The sequence below is a fragment of the Opisthocomus hoazin genome, chromosome 2 (genome assembly GCF_030867145.1).
Source record: "Opisthocomus hoazin isolate bOpiHoa1 chromosome 2, bOpiHoa1.hap1, whole genome shotgun sequence".
NCBI lineage: Eukaryota > Metazoa > Chordata > Aves > Opisthocomiformes > Opisthocomidae > Opisthocomus > Opisthocomus hoazin.
Genome location: NC_134415.1, coordinates 52,815,130 through 52,837,921, shown reverse-complemented (window position 1 = coordinate 52,837,921; position 22,792 = coordinate 52,815,130). Strand labels below are relative to the sequence as shown.

General features: G+C 36.6%; 1 protein-coding gene across 1 annotated transcript in view; it reads right to left on the bottom strand.

The window, feature by feature from the left end:
• PSME4 (proteasome activator subunit 4) overlaps positions 1-22,792 on the bottom strand; it is a 70,649-nt gene that overhangs the window by 30,308 nt on the left and 17,549 nt on the right. Inside the window, exons 7-20 of the mRNA XM_075413631.1 lie at positions 20,786-20,860; positions 20,155-20,277; positions 19,581-19,673; positions 18,421-18,686; positions 16,598-16,784; positions 15,812-15,901; positions 13,990-14,054; positions 13,742-13,892; positions 12,012-12,110; positions 11,556-11,625; positions 11,034-11,101; positions 10,261-10,476; positions 8,108-8,265; positions 5,880-5,975 (exon numbers count right to left, since the gene is read on the bottom strand). Coding sequence (XP_075269746.1) covers positions 5,880-5,975; positions 8,108-8,265; positions 10,261-10,476; positions 11,034-11,101; positions 11,556-11,625; positions 12,012-12,110; positions 13,742-13,892; positions 13,990-14,054; positions 15,812-15,901; positions 16,598-16,784; positions 18,421-18,686; positions 19,581-19,673; positions 20,155-20,277; positions 20,786-20,860 — 1,757 coding nt within the window. The remainder of the gene's footprint in view (positions 1-5,879; positions 5,976-8,107; positions 8,266-10,260; positions 10,477-11,033; positions 11,102-11,555; positions 11,626-12,011; positions 12,111-13,741; positions 13,893-13,989; positions 14,055-15,811; positions 15,902-16,597; positions 16,785-18,420; positions 18,687-19,580; positions 19,674-20,154; positions 20,278-20,785; positions 20,861-22,792) is intronic.

The window sequence follows — 22,792 nt, the reverse complement described above, 5'->3', positions numbered from 1 at the left end:
TTACTTGCAATTACAGTGGCCCCTTAAGAAAAAGGGGTAGACTGCGTGCGCGGAAGCACTATCTATACCTGCACACACCTCGTGTAGCAGAGCAACCATTATGTTGCATTTCTGCAGGCGCAGAAAAAACCTGTGTATTCATTTTTACCCAACTACAATGGGATAACTAGCCACAGCTCTGACTACGGCTTTGAACACCTTAACTCAGCCACAAAAAACTACCCCTGTCATAAAGGATTGCTCCTCACCACATCTGGCAGCCGCCTCAACTCCTTTTTTCCATTCTCCTTCTAACTGTCCATTCTGCATTAAAAAAAAAGTAATTCACAGAACACACCTGAAATCAATGGCATCTCTACTAAAGATTAAGAACACCAGGTGGAATAATAATATAAATACACACTATTGAGTCATTAAATAGTTTTCTATTCATTTGTTATGCATGGCACTTCGGAAGAGAATTCATTCATCCTCCAAAAAGAGATGAAGTTTAAATTCCTTGCTACTTACAGGACAAAAACATAAATTCAACACCAAGTGACATTTATTTAAGTTCTATTTTCTACTGAAATTTAACTATTCTTTTCAATTCTGACAAGTTTCAATTATGCAGTTTATTTGCGCATGGATTGTGCACAATTTTCTACTGAATTGCCTACCATCTCCCTAAACACCTGCTCATGTATGAAACATTCTCAGTAACACTAAGCACTTAAAATAGCATGAGCTATTTTTTAATTAATCTATGTTGGGATTTTCAGGAAGATATAAATTATTCAGGTCATTCATGTAAAATAGATGTAGGAATTTTGCTCCCAAAATTCGGAAGAAAAAAAAAATTTAAAAATCGCAAACTACGTACAAGAACTGCTTAGGCTCTGAAAAAGCTGGAACATTATGAAACCTAAACCTTTTGTGCTCAGGTTCACTAAACAATGAAATCACTCTTCAAGCACTTCACAACAGCTATGCTGATGTGTATACCGAGTGTGTGCATGTACACACGCACAAGAATGTATACTTCTGGGTATACTGAGCATACCCAAGTCAAGTGTCAGTCAATTTAACAATGTTTTTTCTGTACTAAATATATCACTCGTCAGTTCGGAGACAACCAGTCATCAAAAGATGAAAAAAACTAATGAGAGAAACTAATGAAACAACATAAAAACATTAACCTAGATTGACAGGAGAGTCAAGAAAGCTTGTGTTAATGTACACACTTGTAGATAAACAGGAGTTTTGAAACCTTTCCTCTAACTAGTATTTATTAAGCCATGAAAATAAGGGCACAATTTGATTCTGTCTAACAAGCAAAACACACAAGACCAATGCTGGGGAATTCCATTCAGTTTCAGCTTTGTCAAACAATAAATAAAAATAAATTAAAAAAAAAGAAACCAACATAAAAACTTTGTATATTAAATATTCAAGAAGCAAATCTATTTTCAATAGCTACTAAATAAAATAAACTGCTGAGACACAAAACAGACTATTCTTAACAAGGAGAAATGAAGACAGACATTTTTTAATTTTTGGGTATTCTCGGGTGTTTTGACACTGAGGAACAATAAACCTGTAGAAGTCCATAGAAATGGACCAAGTGACTTCCCACAAAACTTTTCAAGATGAAAAGTTTCTGTCACTGAACAGTGCAACAGACTTTTCAACATTATTTCCATAAAACGCTGTTGATGAATTGTAATACACTATCTATAATCAAACAAAACAGAATCCTAGAAGTACTACTACAGTAAAACATAGTAGTCTTCATGCTAGTGGAGACGCCTTATATTTGCAACAGCTCTGTTCTCCTACTGTAGAAGTAACTTCAAAAGAATTATAGCAACAAAACGTCAAGCAGCAAATAGTTACCGTGTTAGTGGAAAAGCAGTCTCATACATTCATCTCTGCAATTTATTTTAAAGCAGAAAGTTTTAGAACTTCAATCCAGACCCCTTCATTTTCTTCTCCCAAAACAGCGTTCCCAACTTTTGTTATATTCTCATCTCTCTAGAACACTATACAATTTACATAATACTATGATTTAAAATTTATCCATCCAAAAACCCCTAAACTTCTCATCTAATGCATGGGAATTTTATGCAACACCACAGGTCAATTATGACAACCAATAATGAAATAAGCATTTGGCCAGCTTGTGACATCTGTGACATACAGTCAATATATAATTCCCATAATTAGTTCTCCCTGTTACTTAAACAAAAAACTCCTTCTCCCTCAGTCCAGTCATCTTGCTTCGTACTAGCCACTGTTATGACCAAGTCACTTAATGATCAAATCAGGTACAGTGGTCTCACGCTGTTGCAGCCTGCTCCTAATGAAGAAAGCAGCCTTTCTCCTTTATTCCCACCACTGCCGTCCCATGCCTGTCACCCAAGCAAGATTGCAAACAGACCCTAAAAACAAGGTCTGCAAATATTTGGGCAGCTTTCAGTTGTCACACAGAACAATAAACCCCACACGTTTGGAGAAAAAAAAGCATCTTGGTGGCAGGGGCAGCCTGCAGGCAGAGTTCACAGTCCTAACTGAACCACCATATCTAGTTCATCATCCTGCTGCACACAAAGTTTCAAAGTTCATTCTATCCACACACTACTTCCGCTGAGGTTCAAATTCCATAGCTCCAAGCTCTCCCCCACCTATGTGACTTTCATTCAGTGAGCAGGCTAGAGGATTATAAAGGAACAAACACTCATTATCTGTCTGTCTTAGCAAGAATCTTCAGGTATCTTTAACCACCCAGATGAAGGAAAATCTAGCAGTTACACCCACTCAGCTCTACTTCACAGCCAGCACAAATAACAAAGCTGTACTACATGATGTGTGATCAGCTATGGTTCATTAGAGTTAAGTGGCATAGGAGGCATGTGACGAGAAATCTCATGTGCTAGTTTGTTTTAGAAGTATACATGTAGAGTTTTTTTAACTTAAATATATCAAGCCATTTACCATTACCCACACCCAAAAATATTCTAATACTGTCACTTCAGGACAGTGAATATCATCACCACTAGCGGTAAGTACTAACTGTGAATACACAGTACTTAAAATAAAGATATTCTGGGTATGACTTAACTACTTTCAATAAAAGCTTTTCAGTTTCAAAACTGAATGCTTCATACGCATTTCCACTATGTATAATGAGAAAAGGTTTGACAATGTAAACTGCTATCTTACAAAAAAATAACCCAGGAACTCACAATACAGTAACAACTAAAATCAAATTCTTCTTTTGTTTTAATAGCAAGTTCATAAAAAACCAGCTTCTACATTCAAACTGGATATGATTTTTATGGGCATATGGGACAGAGAACAGTATTCACATGAAGCTGTTTCATACTGCTTTTTAAATCAAAAGGTATCTTCCTCATTACAAATATTCCAGTTATTTCTTGGGGAAGGAAGAGGAGGAAGTAAGGCAATGGAGAGGACATCTTCCTTCTTGGTACAATTCCTTTCTGCAACCCTTGCTTACATACAGTAAACCATTAAAACAGAATATACATTTTGTAAGAATGAACACACCTCACTAGAATGAACACCATCTGTCTCACATGGATGAACTCAGCCTCATCTCTCAAGACGCTAAATTGATATTCAGCTTTATAAAATTGTTCTTGCTAAGTACATTGAATAAACTGACACGGATCCAATATTTACTTGATATGAAGTGCAAAAGGATCTCCTTAAAGTATTTAGTCCACCCTACTAAGCCGAAGTACAACCCACTGTGCACATACACACCCTACTTCCCTCAGATTGACTCCTTCATTAAAAATCCATGTTCTGTTTGTGATAATTTAAATCATACAAAGAGTAAGAACTAGAGCTTAGTTAAACAACATTCATTTAACTTCGGCAGGCAAATTCCAGACTCCTGTGCAAAGTAAAGATAAATTGCCTTAAGTACGTTTTTCAAAAGCCTTAATGTAAACCCTGTTGACACGGAGCAGAAGATGTTTCATCAACATGCATAAAGTCCGTCCAGAATCAGATAATGGTGGATTGTGCAGCTCTGCAGACATTTAGTAGAACAAACTATTGAGTTCCAAAATTCAGATTATGTGAGAAAAGTCTGATTTTGATTCTTTAGTAACAAATTGATTTCAGCATGTTCTCATGTAAACTGTCTATATGTAATAAGGCAGCACAGATAACCAACAGAATGAAGCAAACCTTCCATAAAGTATACAAGCAATTTAGAAATTGATTATAGACTGATGTCCTAATCCGTACATTAAGAATTTACAGACTTTGCCCAAAACACCCACACCCGAACAACAGCAGAAACAGTCTACATGAACACATTCTAACAACAGCTGCAATTCACTCTTCACAGGCAGTGAGGTTTTCTCTTGTACCAAATGAAGCTTCAGTTATTGACAATCAGATAGCCTACAGGGGTATAAAACTGCTTGCTCTTAGACAGGTGTTATTTCTTTGATTAATAGATTACTATAGCTACAACAGATATTTTTTTTTTTTGGTGGTGGTGTTAAAGACTTTTTGGGCCCAGACAGCCTTGTATTTTGAAGTTCAAGGCATCCAAGAACAAAACATCCTTCTCCTTTGAAGGACCAACAGCAGAAGCTCTGTCCTTGAACCCATGACCCATGAGAATTGCAAACATCCAGTGCTTGCTGCCTAGCAGATGCCAGGGCACGACTGAGACTGAATCAAGAAGCAATACCAACATTCTCCCGCATTTTCCCAATATGGGCCAGCAGCACATTGCTCGTACAGGAACAGTCAATGCCTCCTGAAAGGTGCTGTGTCCTTATTTTCTAAGATAGACATGATTAGCCTGAATGCCCTGCACTGCCTCTTGAATTAAAAGATTACTTCCCTGAATGTCTTACAATAGTTGATGGTAAAACACAGCCTCTACAAAGCCCTCCAGCTTAACAACTATTCTAACATACACTCAAGAGGAGCCTCTCCCACAGTACAAGAAGCTCACAGAAGCTAGGCACCTAAATTAATGCATTTGAGACTGTGTCAATGCTCCTTGGCACGTCTAGTAGCTGGCACTTGGGCATAAAAAATCTCAGGAACAACTTTATAGTCACCAAATACAGACTGTGGCCATAACCTTAATCGAAAACCTTGGTATTTTAAACATGACGTATAACAACAGGAATACTGACATAAAACTCGTAATTGCCTCTAACAATATTTCAACATACTTTCTCAAAGAAGTCTGAGCTAAAGCAGCAATCTCATCTATTAAAACATAGTCTGTTACAAAGCCTGAACTACTGTAATATAATAGAAAGTTCCTATTACTTCCAAAATGAAGGTTTACTCAAGCAATTTTGGTAGAGTTCTACTGTATGCTGGCACCAGTAGCCAGGTTCTGCTGTGACATTATTCACAGGGGTTAGAGCATTTTGATGGGACTTATTTTCTATTTTAATATGAGAAGATAGCCGGCAAGAAGTTAAGTTCAGAAAGTTTATGACTTTACTTGTTCAGAGTGACAGGAACATTAGTAAGATGGCAGTGCACTATGGTTTGAAGGCTTCTTTTAGAGAAGGAGAAACATATGAATAAATGCCTATCTTCCATTTCCTTTATATAAAGTAGCATCAGTAATGCAGTGCCGTCACCTACCTTTTTTAAACATTTTCAGTCTTGCATGAAAAATAGCACTTAACATTCTTTCATGTTTTAAGTACTCTAGTGTTTCTGTAAGTCACTATTTCAAATTTCTGTATCTTTATACTAGAACGAGATCCTTAAAGACAGCCACTAGAATCAGTTGTGTGGTAACAGCAACAGGAAAGCACTAAAACCCAGTATGAGCTAATGTAATTAGTAACAAAGTTAGTGATATAAAAATAATTTTTACTTACAGATGAGCCACTCTTTCTCCTTTCAGAGGAGGCAGAATGTTCCCAGAACCGATCAAGCAGTTATGCACTATAGCAAGACATTGCTGCACATCATCCCTTAAACAAAGAAGAAAACCCGATTACTTATCAGTTAAATGCTTGAAAATACACAAATGATAAACCCTATCTTTTCTGTGAAATTTTGTAAAAGCTTTTTTCTTTAGCTGTATCAGTTCTAAACACAAGATGGAGCGCTACAGAAATCAAGCTGTGCTTTTTTGAGCCAACCTAATTCTATCACAGAATTCCAACATTCAACTTTCTGAAAAGCTTGTTTTGGAGATTTTGTATTCTGAAGCTATGAAGACAACTTCAGTATAAGAGGATAAACTATTCTCAAAACAGACAGCTTTACCCCAAAAAGTTGTTTTGCAGAATTTGACTTAAATCTCAGCTAAAATCCCTGAAATAACTCCTCACCCCAAGGCCAAGAAAAGTCCTTCGCACCATGAGTATCATGAGGGAATACTTTCTTTATGAGTGACTATTTTACAGGCTCAAGATCAATTATAATGCAACAATGTGAACAAACTTTTAATGTGTTAAAGAATTAAGCTTTTAAAATAATTCCTATCTCATCTAACTTAGTAGCCTTTAGTTACAAATTTTGCCCTTTGTTCTTGTCTTTGTGGTAAGCAGCTCTGATTTGTAAAATAACTCCTTTCAACCCCCTTAAGATGCTCTTTACTGAAGAGCTCTTCATACTCATGCATGACTTATCAATTCTCTAAATACATGCGTTGAACAAAGGCTACTAGAATTTTTCATTTTATCTTTTGTAATAGAAAATCTTACTCTGAAGCTCCTAAATATATAAAAAATGTTTGATTTCTAATTATTGCTTAGTGGAATACTGGAAAAAAAGAAATTTGACATGAATTCAAGCTCCAGGAATATTGCAATTCAAAATAATAGCGGGCTCATCTAATACCCCATTTATTCACACCTGTTACTCCCTCTGCATCTAATGGTATTCTCTACTCTGGCAGCTGTGCTATCTTGCCTTCCAACTTAATTTGCAATTCCTGCACTTGGCTATATTCTCCCAAATCACCACCATTTATTTCTGTTAAGTAATACAGTAAAGCCTTGACCAAATCAAAGTCCAATCCTGTTACAAATTAACAGCTTTACATACAAGGTATCAAAGAAAAATACGCAAGAAATAAACACACAAATCAACCAAATGCTTAAATAGTAAGTACATCCTTTCTTCTTTTAGTCTAAATATACTTTCTGATTGCAGTTTGGTGGCATTGATTTGTCAAGCATATATTGTCTTTCTCAGAAAAACAGTGGGAGCTTGGGTCAGACAGGAAAAAAAATAGGCATGTGATACACCATGCCCTGTTTCAAGTAGGGCTGCACTTTATAGCACGAGGTATAACATCACATGCTATGAACATCAACTGAAGTATATATAGCTTCAAGGACACGAAGGTTTAACATGAGAAACAAAGAATGTTCAAGATTTAATGCTTGTCAACAGCTTTAGCTATTTGATACTTGTAAATGCTTTAGCACATACTAAACTCATTATTATCTTGTGCTTCGGAAACTAAACTTATGAAGCCACGGTTTCACACTAACAGAGTTTAACAAGACTAGGCAACGGTACTCTTGCCTCCATTCCTATTTGTTATGGCACCGACTCTGCATTACCTCTTCAAGTTTCAACACTGCCACTTTTTGCAGGGACACACTATGTACTGAATCCATTTACTCATAGGAAGGAAATGGAGAGAGGCAGATTTCCAAGCCAAATCAATTCTGTGTTCCACTTCATAGCTTAGGAACACAAATGGCTGTGCCAAAACATGATAAGAGTCTAGAGGAAGAGCTTTTTTATTGCCAGCTACAGTTAAATGGAAACATAATTTGTGGTATGTATTTTAAAAAAATCTGGAACAGAAAAGTCTTTATAACAACACAAAGTGTCTTAAGATTTTATTTTTTTAAAGAGCTGTTCTGCTCAAAATAATGTTACCTATTTTATGAACTGCACTTCCAAGCTACAGGTACTCTTGAGAGTTAAAAATCTTGGAAGTCTTGAAATAATATTGAAGACAGTGTAACACTATATTATGTTACTCCTTAATTTTTGTAGTGACAGTATGTTTGGCAATAGCTAATTAATACAGACATGAGTGGATAAATGCACCTTCTCTGTACTACGTATCACCACCAACCTGGACATTTCTAGGTTTCCAACTGCATAGTGCTCTAGTCTGGTGAGCTCAGGCTGCAGAAATGTGTCCAGCAAATAAAAAGCGAAATTTATTTCCTCAGATGAAGGAACATGCCACTGGATGTCCAAGTTCCACAGGTCACCCGGTTTACCCCAGTCCTAAAGTAAAGACATTGCTTATTAATCAAACTATGGAGCAAATGGTCTTTTGAAAAAATTAACATTTAGTATTACTTAAAAAAACCCAAAAAACCTCCAAACACATGAACTAGCTACTGCTGTAAAGCAGTTATCCTGACAATTTCAGGGAAAAAAAACACCCCACAAGAACCCAATAAAACCAAACAGAAGTCTCAAACCTACTATAATGTCTACATGTACCTGGAAAATAACACATACCTGAAAGGTCTAAAAGGAAAAGGACTATACAGGTCTAACTGAAATATATCTTTATTATTCCTTTGTCTGGATACAAATTCACAAATATCGCCAAGTATAACTCAGAATTTTGGTACTCCTATGGAGAATGTAAAGAAGCTAGCCCATTTATCATACTTCTTTTCAGTTTGGAACCACAGTCAGGAAACTTCATACTTTCATTTTAAAAATAAAAAAAGAAAGCTAAATTTTAAGTTGGACTTTCCATACTATGCTAGGTCATCCCATAACAAAGACAACTTTTTAAATTTTGGCTTACAAAGAGCTCAGACTTGCTATAGGATTAACAGCACGAGTATTTGGAAGAGAAAAGTCAGTATTTATTACTAATTAATAGACAGGCCTTTGCAGTCTTCACTTCCCATTTTCCTGTCTTTGTCCAATTTTACATGGCAATTTCATATTTCAAAACTTCACCATCTGTTCTTAAAACACCTGATTGATCTGACTGGACAAACAGTACAAAGAACTACAGTAATACACTTAGTGCAGCCTGCTATTACATTTCTTCCTTGGAAGAGCAGGCTAGTCCTCCATGAATATTACTTGAGAAAGTGACAGAACTGCAGTTTTACACTGAGGCAGGGAATCAAGCATTTAAGGGACAAACTCAAGCTGCTAATGGGAATTAAGAGTTGATACAGTATATACTTTCTAAAGTAGCCAATGATGCATGGAACAGTGAAGTAATTGTGATTTTCTTCAATTTCAGAGACGAACTTAAAAAAATATATATCTATTTTTGTGTTGGAGCAATGAAGATTTTTTTTGCTTGGTGTTAAAGGAGTATCTGGCCCAACTGGATGTTCCCATCAGTTTATAAAACTGTACTATCTTTCAGTAACAAGCATTAGATTGTCTGCAGCTGTGAAGTTACGTGAACAAACACTTTTAAGTAAAATGCAATTCTATATTCAAATAGGCAAGCTGAAAACTGCTGCACTGTTCATCTGTAATACTGACAAATTGACCTCAAAGTCTTAACAGCAGACTAGCATATTAATCAGTTTCAGTAATTTTTAATATTGCCTTTTCTACTTTCATTTTATCTCAGCTCAGTGCAGAATCATTGTTCATTTGTTATCCTGCCTACCTGTAAAATACCATATCTTCTGTCTTGCAATTGTTTTGCACTGATGTACTCATTTTTCCATGCACTCACCATTACTTGTTATATCTGATAACCACATTTCTATGAAGAGGAACAAGGAAAGGCTGCAGCTCTCAGCCACAAAAGCAGATGAAAGACTAATTTTGTCGCAGTGCAACAATTGCTTCCTCTGATTGGGTATTTAAGTGAACAGAAAAATTCTCCTGCTAAACTCCAAGCTTAACTATTTATACCACTGTACTTCATGATAGCTGGGTGTCAATTAAATGCATCATATATTACAAGACTAAGAAACATGAGCAGGCACTCTTGTTTTGCATTATCTTATTGTAGCTATGCAATCATTGTAAAACACACATTGTAAAACACTGATATGATATGCTATAAAACTACTCAAAACAACAGCCAGTATTCATTTTTTGCTATCAATATAATTAACTTCTAACTTGCTACACATTTCAAAGCCCAAATCATCTTTCAATTACACTTCCCACTGCTGCTACATATGTTCAGAAATCTCCAAATAAAAACAAATAAAGTGTATGATTGTTTTTTTTAAAAAAGCAAGTCAAGTCCTCTAATCCTAAATAAATGAAAATCCTTGCCTTGATAGGAAAGTATTCAGAAAGAGGCTTGTCAAAGCCACCTGGCACACTGCAGTACTCTGTGGGGTAGATAAGTGTAGCAGAACGAAGAAGATGGTGCAGTAGGTTACAAGACAGAATGTAACCCTGCTTACAGGTTAAATGTAGAGTTCGCTGCAGTATCTTCCCAAGCTGCTCCCTGTATGGTAGCAACTTCTTTCCATCCACTCGAGTGATCTGATAGGAAAGACAAACGTTTCAAAGATAAACATAATCAATTTTCTTCTAGAGGACGAAAGAGAGGATCACACTGCTCAACCGATCTTGTATCAAGTTCCATTCTGTATGTCACATTGAATTAAAATTAAATGCTGAACCTACACATGAACTTCCACTGTTGTAGGAAAAGTTTAAGTAAAGAACTCTGATACACATTGCTTCTCGACTCCATTCAAAATTTTCCAGCAATACTCGTACACATTCTGAAATCCATCTAAAACAAATTTATCTTTACCAAAAGCATCTTGTTTTTCTCTGCATTGATTCCCCTTCTTTCTCTATACTTCAATAACTGTACTAAATGCTTTAATTTTTTTCCACATACATACTGCATGTTTATTTTGTTCAAACAGCAGCCGCTTTTGTCCCATTTAAAGTTAGAAAAGAAGTTATGCAGTGTCACTCATACAACTTTTACTGTGTCTTAATAGCAGAAGTTTATTTTCTTCCTGTTTCAGTGGCATTAAACAGGATTCAACAATTTACATGCATAGGAAGAACATTCTTTGCAATACCTCTGACAAAAGCTGAAGATTCCAAAGCAGCTCCTTATCTAGCTCTTCATCACGTAATACATCATCATCTAGAGGAACAAGTGATAAGCACTGCTGTAACGATACTGCAGGCAAGTTTTCCAAACAAGCTAAATCATAAACCAGATGCTTGCATCCCAAAAGTTTACTCTCAACCCCTCTATTGCAACCTTATAATGCATACTGCACCCACGTCCAACTGGAAGTTACTTTAGCCAGTTAAATATCTTGAATGCTTTCCAAGAAATTGAGGAATGTCTGGAGACATTTTAAACTATCACTTTTTTAAAGAAGCATGCTCCTGTAGCTTGATAGATTTCCATCTGGAAATTACACGTAAATAGTTGTTGGTTTCGTTTTTTACACGAAATAATGGACAGAATTAAATTTCCATCACTGAAACGAAGTTGTGGAAAACACACAGAAGCTTGAAATATTATTTTTATGTTTAACAAAAGTCCATCCTAAACAAAGCAAACAACGCTAGAAGTCTTATAAACTTACTGACTGTGAGGTGAGTTATAACATTGCAGCAATGTGGTACAAACAGCTTCAAGGATTCCTCAGGACGGCACTGGAAACAGCATCATAAATAGCCCATTTAAAAAAAAAGATGCCTTATGGAACTCAGTGCACACATTGATAAAAATCTCTAACAACATTATTGAAAAAGAGAAGACTAGACAGTATCTGAACTCCCAACTCAATCTAGAGCCAGCCTGACTTCACCATTTTTAAACACTCAATAAAACCTAAATTTAACATAAATGCAAGAAAAAATTTGTGAATTAACCTCTTGACATATTGCTATATGCAATCATCCAATTTTAGAAGACATAATATTAAGAATCATCTGTATTTACATGAAAAATTAAAGATTTTACGTAAGAAAAAGTAGTAGTATTGGCTTTTTTCTTTTTTAAACTAAAAAGCAAAAGAAGTCAGAGCATTTTCTCTCACTTTTACTGCAGCGCGGCACATATCGGCAACCATTCGACCAGCAACTCTTGTCTCAAATATATTTGAAACAGCAAAGTTGAAAACTTTCTCCAAGGCAACCTAAAAATTAGTATAAAAAGATGGAGGTTACTTGTTTAAAAAAAGAAAATTAGGTATCACAAAATGTTTGATGTCACACAGAAGGCAGCACCTGCACATAATATTGTATTATTTTAAAACATAAGACTGCAACCATGATCACACTAAAAAAAAAAATCAGAATAGAGAGACAGAGAAACAGTTCTGTAGAATGCCTAAAGCTGAGTAAAGTGTAACTACCACCGCAATTAAAGCTGATAATACTATAGAATAGAAAGATTAAAAACTTATGCCAATAGTAACTGCTCAGGAAAAAAATCCTAAATGTTATCAGTAGACATCACTTGCACTCTATGCAACAGCTATGTCTAATTGTACAACTACAGCCTTGAACAGAAGAATAAAGGCTGCTACAGGAGCAGAAACAACAAAAGGCTTGTCAACATAGTTTCAGTTTGCAGGTTTTCACTTTTTTTTCTTATTTATTGCAACATTCAGTTACAGTAACACACTGTAACTGGAAAACACACAAGAGCAAGCACTATCATTAGAATAATTCAATTACAGGAAGGTCTGTATTTCCTCACCCCCAAGAGTTTATAAACAAAACACATTGAGTGCTTTAACTGGTGACATAATGGGACACTGCCTTCAGCTGGAAATTGGAGACACATGTAGAATATTTGCTTGGAGGAGAAAATATGTCAGATACATCTTGTTGACTAATGTAAGCTTGGAGTGCTTCTGAGAAACTACACAGAAAAAAGTTTTCCTTGAGTTAGTTGCAGTCCTCAAAGAAAAACTACGCTTTTTCACATGTGAAGTTGATGTAAAGTCAGAACATCCCTTAAATAACAAATAAATATGGAATTAACTATCAACTACGCAAGTGGACAGCATATTTTAAAGAAGCTTATTACCATCCAATACCTTCCAAGGCAAGCTGAACAATATATAGTGTAGATTGCATGTGATTAATAGTGAACAACCGGGCAAAATACAAATTAAATACTTACTGACAACCGAGAATGAATTTAGGACTCAAATTAACCAAAATCATACCCAAGTGCCGAGTGCAATGGTTCAAAATGTACAAAACCTAGCATCTCCAAATATACGTATAACATAATATAAACAGATTAAAATGTGTCAACCCAACCTGCAAGGAAAGAATCTGACTGTGTAACAACCTGGACTCTCCACCCCCCCTCCCTCGGGAGTTATTTTAACCCAGATAATTTTTCTGATCCCATTAGCCACATGGCTCCTTGAACAGCTTCTTTTGTCCAGCTGAGGAAGTGGTAGGGAGAGAAAAAAAAAACACAGAGGATTGGGTAGGTTAGCATTACCATCAAGAGACAAAAATCACAGCCTAAAATGATAAAGTGATAAAATAAGCTGTTAGAATGATTGCTCCTAATGTTTATCATCAATGGGGAAGGGAGTATCAAGAGCTCTGTACTGATGTATATAAAATCATAAAACAAATGAAGTGCTAAACTTCCTCCTCCCCGTACCCCCAGCCCTTTCTTTGGTTAAACATGGGAGTTCACAATGGGACAATGAAGGAGCGAAGAATCTGAATGCACCAGTCATTCACAACAGAAAATTAAGCCTCTTAAAATTAGATGGAAAGCCCATGTTCTACATACCTTAAAGATCTCCTTTGAACACTGGGTAAGGATTGTGCTGAAAGTAGAAGAGAGACCTAATTCCACTAGACTCTCTAGATGAGTCATTTTCTCAGTTTCGGTCTCCTCTCTAGTTTGTTCTAGTGTGCTGCTTTCTATAAGTCCAAAACATCTACACAAATACAGTAAGTACAATGTTAGTAAGCGGAACTTGAAAGTTTTATTAAGTTCTCCACGCCAAGCTTCCACCTACCCCTTAGCTTACTTACCTGTCCATAAACTGCAGTACAAAATCCTCAAATTCAGCACTTGCAGAGCACAATTCTCTTTCCACCTACAGTTTTCCAATGCAAAAGAAGCACAATAGGTTGGCTTTTCTTAAGGAAACATAATATCAAGTTTATTTCCTGTATTTACTCCTTCAAAAACACTTCCAATTCTTAAGTTATATATACTACAGTGCATTTCTCAAAGTTTGTATAGTCTCAAGTACACTACATGAAACAATTATTACATTTCCTTTACACTGTCCTATCAAGTTTCCTGGCCTCGCTGTTTAGCCAAGTAACCTCTCAGGGTTGAAATCGGGTTTGCCTCCATGGATACAACCTTTGGCCTTACTAGTGATCCTCCTTTCCAGCAAGAGGTCAGCAAGTGCCAGCTATGGTAGCAGACTTGGCTCTGCTGACATATTGATATTAAATATTCAGCATACAAACTCCTCTGTTAGTTGTCGAGTGCTGCAGCTCTGGGGCAATGAAGTTAACCTTCTTCCAGCAGCTGAGCATTCAGAGTCTGTGCAATCTGTAGCTACTAGCTGTTCTCAGAGCTATAGGAAGAGATTTCTAGCACCAGATGAGACATTTTACACGTCAGTTGCAACTAACACAGCAGACACTGCTGCCTCATCTGTAATACACCAGATAGAGCTTCACTAGCCGTGCTTAAACTGCTGTATCAAACGCAGGAATCAAAAGTCTAGTGATAAGCAGAGAAATTTACTTCCCATTCTCTCCTGTATTTTTTGCTATGTGGAAAAGGACAAGGTATTAGAACAACGCTGGCAAAATGGAGTGCAAGGAGCTCTAAAACTAGAGATGAATGCGAACAGCACTCCAAAGCAGCAAATAGGTGGGGTGACCATGTCTAGTAAGAACGGGGCAGCAGAAGATAAGACACCGAAGAGGGAGATGAAGCACACTGTCTGATGATGTTACTGTCTCTTGATTGGAACAGATTAACAAGCATCTGAAGAGAAAGCAATAGAGTCTTAATCAGAAAAGAAAAGCATGACTGCAGGAAAACTTTTAAGAGGTGCAAGTGTTTTGAAGCTTTTTCCCATAGGAGGAAAACAGCCCTGAAAAGTTAAAAAGTGTGCTAGATTTTTGAAAAATAACTGCTAACAGTTGAAGGCTTTTTGGGTTTGTTTTTTTTTTAAACACATATGAAGTTTTCAACAGGAGACTAAATTCCTTCCAGAGTCTCCCAGACAATCAATTAGTTATTTTACCTCATTCTAAGCTAGACTAGTTTTGCACTAAAAACAATGTGTATATATCTTGCAGCAACACTGTAGTCATCCACTTTTTTGTTGTTTTCCTTTATTGTTACCTTAGATGTTTTATGGTGACAGGAAATTTTAAAATTCTAATGGTAACAATGCTGCCATTTTATTAGACTCAGAAAAATTTAGATGGCAAAGGACCTCTGAAGAGCATGTAGTCCAACCTCCTATTCAAAGCAGGGCAAGCTCAGAAGCAAATTACACTACATAGGGCCTTGTGCAGCTCAGTTTTGACATAAAAATATTAAAGTGTGTGAATTTAACATTATCTCTACAACAACCTATCACTAAGCAGCAATACAAAGAATATATGGCCAATTTACATGTTGGTGTCAGCTCCACCACACTGACCAGAAGCAAACCTGATCCACATCTTTGTTTTACTGTTGCATTTTTGCTTAACACAGTTTTATGTATACAAAGAGAGTAGCAAGCCTGTTATAGTTCTGAAGAGATTACTGCATTGCTAGAAATTAAATTGAAAACTAGGTTATAGCTTTGTTTTTATAACTGCACAGCACTCTTACCTCTGAAAGATCATCTCTTTCTTGCAATACAGATGAACAATCTACTAAAGGCACCAAAGTAGAAAATGTTGCAATGAACTGGAATGTAATCTGTTGAGAGTTGCAAACAGCTCTTTAATAAGTGTTACTGTATTCTACACATTAAAAAGCTTTTGCAATTAAGGTATGGAAGGTAAAGCAAATTATACAAAAAATAAAATTCCAGACCCTAACTCTTCCACCCCTAAACTTCAACAGTTATTTCTGATTTCATATATAAAACTTACCAGTCAGCACTGTGCAAACCCCCCTCAAATTTCTGAGTAAAGTAACACTTGTTTTGTGCTGAACTTTAAAGTTACAAAAAACCTATAATGTTTACATTATTTGAATAGTCAATTAATAAGAATTCATGAAGATGCTGGCCTTTAGGACCTAATTTAATGAAAACATTGTGATAAAGGTCTTCCTATTGATCTTGAAAGACTAGCAGTATTTGCTAGTGGCTTTACATCTATTTTATCTTGTTTTTCAGAGCTGCCCAAAAAATCAGTACAATGTTTATCACAATCTGCTGTTAAAGATTCACTTGGCATTGTCCAACAAGCCAAAAGCATTAAAAGTTGAAAGGCTTTGTTGAAAAGTTGAAGGCTTGTAATATTAACTTTTTACTGTACAGGGACAAAATCAGATTAAGAATTTCTGGAAACATGAGTTACTTGCTTTCATAGGAATAATAATAAAAAGCTTCAGAGTGAACTAGCTGGCCAGTTATCTTCTAAAAAAGGGTAAGCTTTATACACTCACCATACATTTGCTGAAGTCATTTGGATCCACGCCAGGCAGCGCTCTCATCAGTAGGGGTAGCATGTGTGTTGGACCTTCAGGAAACCACTTCCCTCCAGACACCAGACTACGAGCTACTCCAATTACACAGCTTAAAGTAGCTGTGAGCTGATGAGGTTCTGTCAATGTCTCAAGTGCAGGATATGTTCTATGAAGTTTAAGAGCAGTCATATTAGGAACAATAATGTTACTAAAGTCTTCAAAGAAAATAAAAGTGGATTGCACATATGTTCTACAGAAAAGGTACAAAATTTCTGCAAGAAAAATTCAAGCTAATGCATGGTTCCAAATTTTTTTTCTAATCTTTTTCCAATGGACTTGACATTGCTCTGTTAGAGAACTTTCCTTTCATTTGATCAGTCCTATTCACAACAAATTCAGGATTAAATCATTTGTTTGCAGTTGCAGCACAGGAATTAATAACTGCATTGGCTCCTAGATTCAAAGCTATGATGATTTTTGTGTTTGAACTTTAAGCTAACGCAAGCTGTGTACTTTAAAGTGTAAGATTCTTATGGCAAGCATGAAAACGTGCCTTGACTACCTCTAAATAGATAAGGGATATATTACTTAATGTTACATTAAAGTCCATATCTTTCACAAAAACCTATTAAGTTACTGTGATTTTTAAACCTTCTTTTACACTGAGTACCTTCTAGCAAACTGCAAAACACTTCCCACTGTCACCAACAACCTACAGTTCAAACAGGAGTCACAGTGCTACCCCTGCCCTACGGCATCCAGAGCACAAAGGACCTACATCTATTCAACAAAATGAATTCAGAACTGCAGTCAAGGCAAACATACCAGTGATAGTTTGAACTAGTGAGCAGACATTCAGTCTGCTCTCAAAACAGAAAAAGTCTTCATAGCCAATATGGGTATCCATTGCTGTCCTCCTTAGAACTGTTAGGCTTGAAATGTTTTCATATAAGATCAGATTTATCAAGTTTTTATGAACATTTGAGTCAGTGTGGTATGGAACTCGGAAAGTGCTCTTCAAGACAAACTCATTTCTCCACAGTTTTTACAACACAAGTTGTTGAAGCACAGAAGACTGCATAGGCAGGGGAACATGGATAGGAACTAGGAAGAATGCTTTTCATTGGGGCAGGAGGGAGTTCCATTTTTCTTCTGGAATTTCAGGCACCAAGGCATTAGTAATAGTACAAACCATGTATTTTACATGGGCAAGTGCTTTAGTGATTTGCTTATGAAGTCAGAAGCAATCACAGTAATTTTAAACAATCTGTAACTAACATACTCTGACACAAAACAGAAATATAAAACTTATGCTCATTACTATACAAACACACAATATCATTTATATTTCGCCCAACTGAAAGCTAGTGAGTACAAGGTGGCTCATGAATAAAGGGTACAAAGTTGCTTTTTCAACTGATCCACCACTACCTGACACAAAAGGCTAACAGAAATGCAAACCACTTGAAGACTACCTTCTATTGCACAAGCTATGAACAGCTCCCAGAACTATTCATTTTGCCAAGTGTTTAAAAAAAAAAAACAAAAAAAAACACCAACAACAAAACAAACAAACAAAAAAAAAACAACAAAAAAAAACCCCCAAAAAAACCAAAAATCCAAAGTCCTCCTTCACTCCCTGTCCTGACTCCGGTGATTGCTCATGGGCATGTATTAGCAGCTCCTCACACTGCAAGCATTCATTCGCAGCAAGGAAACTGCTTATCATTTAATATGACTGCTTTGCATATTTATTTGTTGGGAAGGGAACAGGGAAGTTGTAATGTTTCTGCAGAACTTACTTCTCAAGTACAGGTGGAATTACTAATTCAGGACGCATCAGTGCAAGGTTCTGCAGGGCTTGGGCAGCCTCCAGGCTTCCAGTTTTACTAAACATAGCCAGAAGAACAGGTTGAATAATGCATTCTACAAAGTCTGTAACATCCTGATCAGTAAGTTTATGACTATCAGGCACAGGAGTTAACCAAGTCATTTTCTTGTAGCGCTCACGATGCAGCCTTCTGACAACACCACTGGGTAACCTTTGAAGTAGTTTCATCAATTTGTTCTGTTAAATAAACAAGAAATGCTATTCAGTTACTTGGCAGAAGCAGAATCTGAGCTGCTAAGAGTACAACAGACAATTAAGTCAATATCTTGAAACTACACAACTGCAATAAAACTCAGAAGAGCTCTAAAACACAATGTTCACAACTTGTCATTAAACTTCAGTTCCCAAAATACCAGTAATTATGCTGCCAGCACTATGCCTTATGATTTAAAAAACCATGAAAAACACATACAAGGGATACAGTCAACAATCAATTACTTACTAGTAATCTGGACATATTCAAGAGCATTCTGTGAACATTCACGTGTAAGCAAATATCCTATTATAGAACAAGTCAGCTCTTCTGGCACTGCTTTGACCAGCCTTGCTATTTCAATCTGTACTTTCTACCAGCCATCACATTCTCCAGAAGACGACTTCACTAGCTACACCATCAAAAAGTTATGCTTCATCAAACTAGATATGCATTAAAAATCTTTTTTTGCTTTGGTTAACCAAAGCTAGATTTTGCTACATTAGAGACAGTAAGTCAGTAATACAAAAGCTGTCACATAAATAATACTGATGCTGTAGATCACTCTCCTTTAAAGCGCTGACTTCCTTTTCCTAGCTATATATGAATTAGATGTTTAGTTTTGAACTTCTAAACTGCACTTGGGCTAGATGTTTGAAGAATACTCCTATTAGCTATGCTCCTGACATCAGAATAAAAGTATGCTTTGAATGACAGTACAATCACGTATCTTGAAAATTAAAGCCTCAAAATATTATACAACCATCAGACAATCTGGCTGCTGGAACACAGAGTACATCTATCAACACGTTTGATTTGACAGGTTTGACTGCCAAAATTACAGCCAAAGTTATTGTCTTGACATGCAAAAAACTCACCAGCCAGCGCCCATTATTAGAAGGATGGTAAAAAGAGGCAATGCTATTGAACAATCCAGACAAATGCTTCTGCACTAGTTTACTTGGTCCACCCTGTAAAAAAATAAAACACAGAATTCTATTACATGGAGTAAGTTAAAATGAACAGGTAGCACACTAGTACGAGGTACAAGTGAGCAGTCTCACCACAGCAACACCTCAAACCATCAAATCACATCTGCACATTCCCTCCCATCCCCACTCTCAGCACCAAATTGCAAGTTCTGTCCATCTGATGATGTTCACCCTAAAAGAGTGATTCCATTGTTTAGTAGGTCCCAAGTGTGTATCAACAGTGGCAGCTGTAGCTGGGTGTTCATTCCAGAGTGCCACAGACAGTGGCTGTGAAATAAACCTTTCCATCCACACTCCAAATTGGCAGTGAAACAATGCACTTTAAAACAAACCTTGGGCAAAAGATAGCTTGAAAACACGCTTCTGCAGTGAGCCAAACAGAACAAACGTTAATTTAAAATATATACCTGCTTAAAGCTTTGCATTAGTTTTTGTCTCACTTTATGAAAAAGTTACTAACCATCATGGCTGTGATCCACATTACCGCATGTCCTACATCATAAGCATTTGTTAAGAATCTTGGAACAACAACTTGATTGCTTCCCACAGGAAGATTTAAACTCCTCAAAATTCTGGTAAAAATCTGAAAAAAAAAAAAATTAAAAAATAATTGGGATAAATTAATAAATTACTAAAACTGGCACAAATTAATTTTCTAATCAAAAGGTGTTTTGGGTTTTCAGTCTTTTTAAACAACATAACTGCTATTAACATCTTTTAAAAAAATCAAGATCCAAGTTCATACTATTTATCAAAAGAATATCATTCAAGGGCATTTCCACAAGAACATGGGATTAGTTATACAATCAGACAGCACTTCTATAGTAATGTACATTGTTGCTTTGGTTTGGTTTTTAGTCAGGTGATAGCAGTAACAACTTCCAATGCTATCTGTTACAAAATGATGGCTCAAATTTTTACAGTTAAGCTTAGGTCTTCAAATGAATGCACCTGATTTGAAAAACTGGGCCACTGCAGTATAAGACCCATAAAGGGAACATGAATTATTCTTACCATAGTAATACTGAAGACTTCTCTCAAAGTAAAAAAAAAAAAAAAAAAAAAAAAAATTATAAAATGAGAAATATTACCTTCGGTACATAGGGATCCCAGTCTATATACCCAATGTTGTCAGTAGCCAAGCGAGCAAAAAGATTTACTAGATGCTAAAAACAACCATAAAAGAAGGAAATACTCATCAGAATACACTTACAATAAAAAATGCACAAACCCCTCAATCTACCTTACAGATGCAAGATAAGAGCTACCCATGGCACCAAAGCACTTGTAAAGGGAGATTTCACTCTCTCAGAAGCCATCAATACCATATTTCATAATGCATCTGAATACCTACCTTCAGGAGTCCAACTCATTACTCATCTGAACATTTACAAAGCAGGTAATTGTGATTTAAGTTCTGGGAGAGGCAGCCTGTCAGAATACACCCCCCTATTTCTTCCTTTAATAAAAAATATATATATAAAGATGTACTAATAGTAGTTTCAGAAGGTCTAGTCATGCTCTTCCTTTCGCCATGCTCTGTGAATTAACATGGTAGTGAATGCATTCTGCTTTTCATTTCAATTCTCAACCATTTATTGTCTGAACAAGTCTGAAGCACAGTAGATGAATAACAGACAAACTTGAGCTATATGTTGTCAAAGACTTTAGCTTTTGCTAAGATATATCTTTTCCCCTTTTGTGCAGCCTTGAGCTTTTCCCCTTTTGAACAGCTTCCAGAGACCAGAAAACACCTGTACTAAGCTTCAGACTCCTTCAAACACTACCACCATTTTATCAACTGAGTGTAGCAGACTGTTCATCTCTGCAGCAAAGGTTTGGAACAAACTCTAGGTGACAGTTAGAAGCAAGATTTCCCAGCAAACCCACAACACAGCTTAAGCAAAGCAAAAAACTCATAACAGGCTCTAGGCTGGCAATTTCATTGACTTCTCTAGCAGAAACCTGCTACCTACTTTCACAGCCTTTGCACAAAGGACTATTTGGATTGGTTACTGGAAAATGTCCTAAGGAACATTCTGAAGAATGAGGTCCTACCAACAAACACATCAGGAATCCTCTTACACGCAAGAATGAGAGAGACAGGCTCTGTAGAAGATAGGAGGTTTGGGAAGAGAATGAACATGTATCCAAAATCAAACCACCTTCTGGCAAGGGAAAGGGCCCTGAGCTATCCACTTTGGCTGCCAATGCATCATCCTGTTCTTGATAACTTTGATCAGAAGTGATACGCCATGCACACATTCCACAGTAAGTCTGAGCTGGAGCAGCTTAACAAGTGCTTACGATTGTCAATTCATCTTACAGTGCTTCCTCACCAGTACAGCACTCTCATTCAGCTGAATGTGGATACTGGACTAAACCAGCATCTATATATAGACATGGAAGCAAATTCAACCAACACACCTTGAAGGACTATTTAGCTTTTGCAGGATCCATCCTACTTAAAGTGCACTTCCCTGTGCTGATGGCTGTCACATTTGTAAGCTTTGGTTTATACACATCTGTGGCTTGTAAAGGTCACAGGCATTAGCCGTCAGATGGGATGGCAGTATGTGACTAGGAAGAATTACGTATTCCATTGCCAAAAGACAGTCTCATGAATCCGGAAGGGAACCTAAAGACGTCCTCAGGAAAGAGAGTATCAGGACTAAACAAAAAAGGAGATGAAGTCTTACTCTCATACCCTGATCGTTAGAAAGCACATAATCCACCAACACTCCTTTTATGAGCTTGCCCAAATAGGAAAATGCCCATCAGGTCTCCAAGAGCCTTAATGCTTTTATCAGTATCTTGAAGCTATAGCGAAGCCAAAAGGAAACACCTTATATAATCTTGCCTAATTCAGAGACAGATATTCAAGAAAGTACAGTTCACCTCCCTGTCTGAAGGACATGATAGCTTTGGAAAACTCAAAAATTCAATTCAGGACAGTCACATCTGACACAGCCTGAAGACAAGTGTTACATTTTCTTAAATTATTTACTTTTTTTGTTTGCTACTAGGAAATGCCCATTGAAAAAAACCCTTCCCACGCACAAAGCCAATTGATTCTATAGCTCACCTTCAAACAGCAA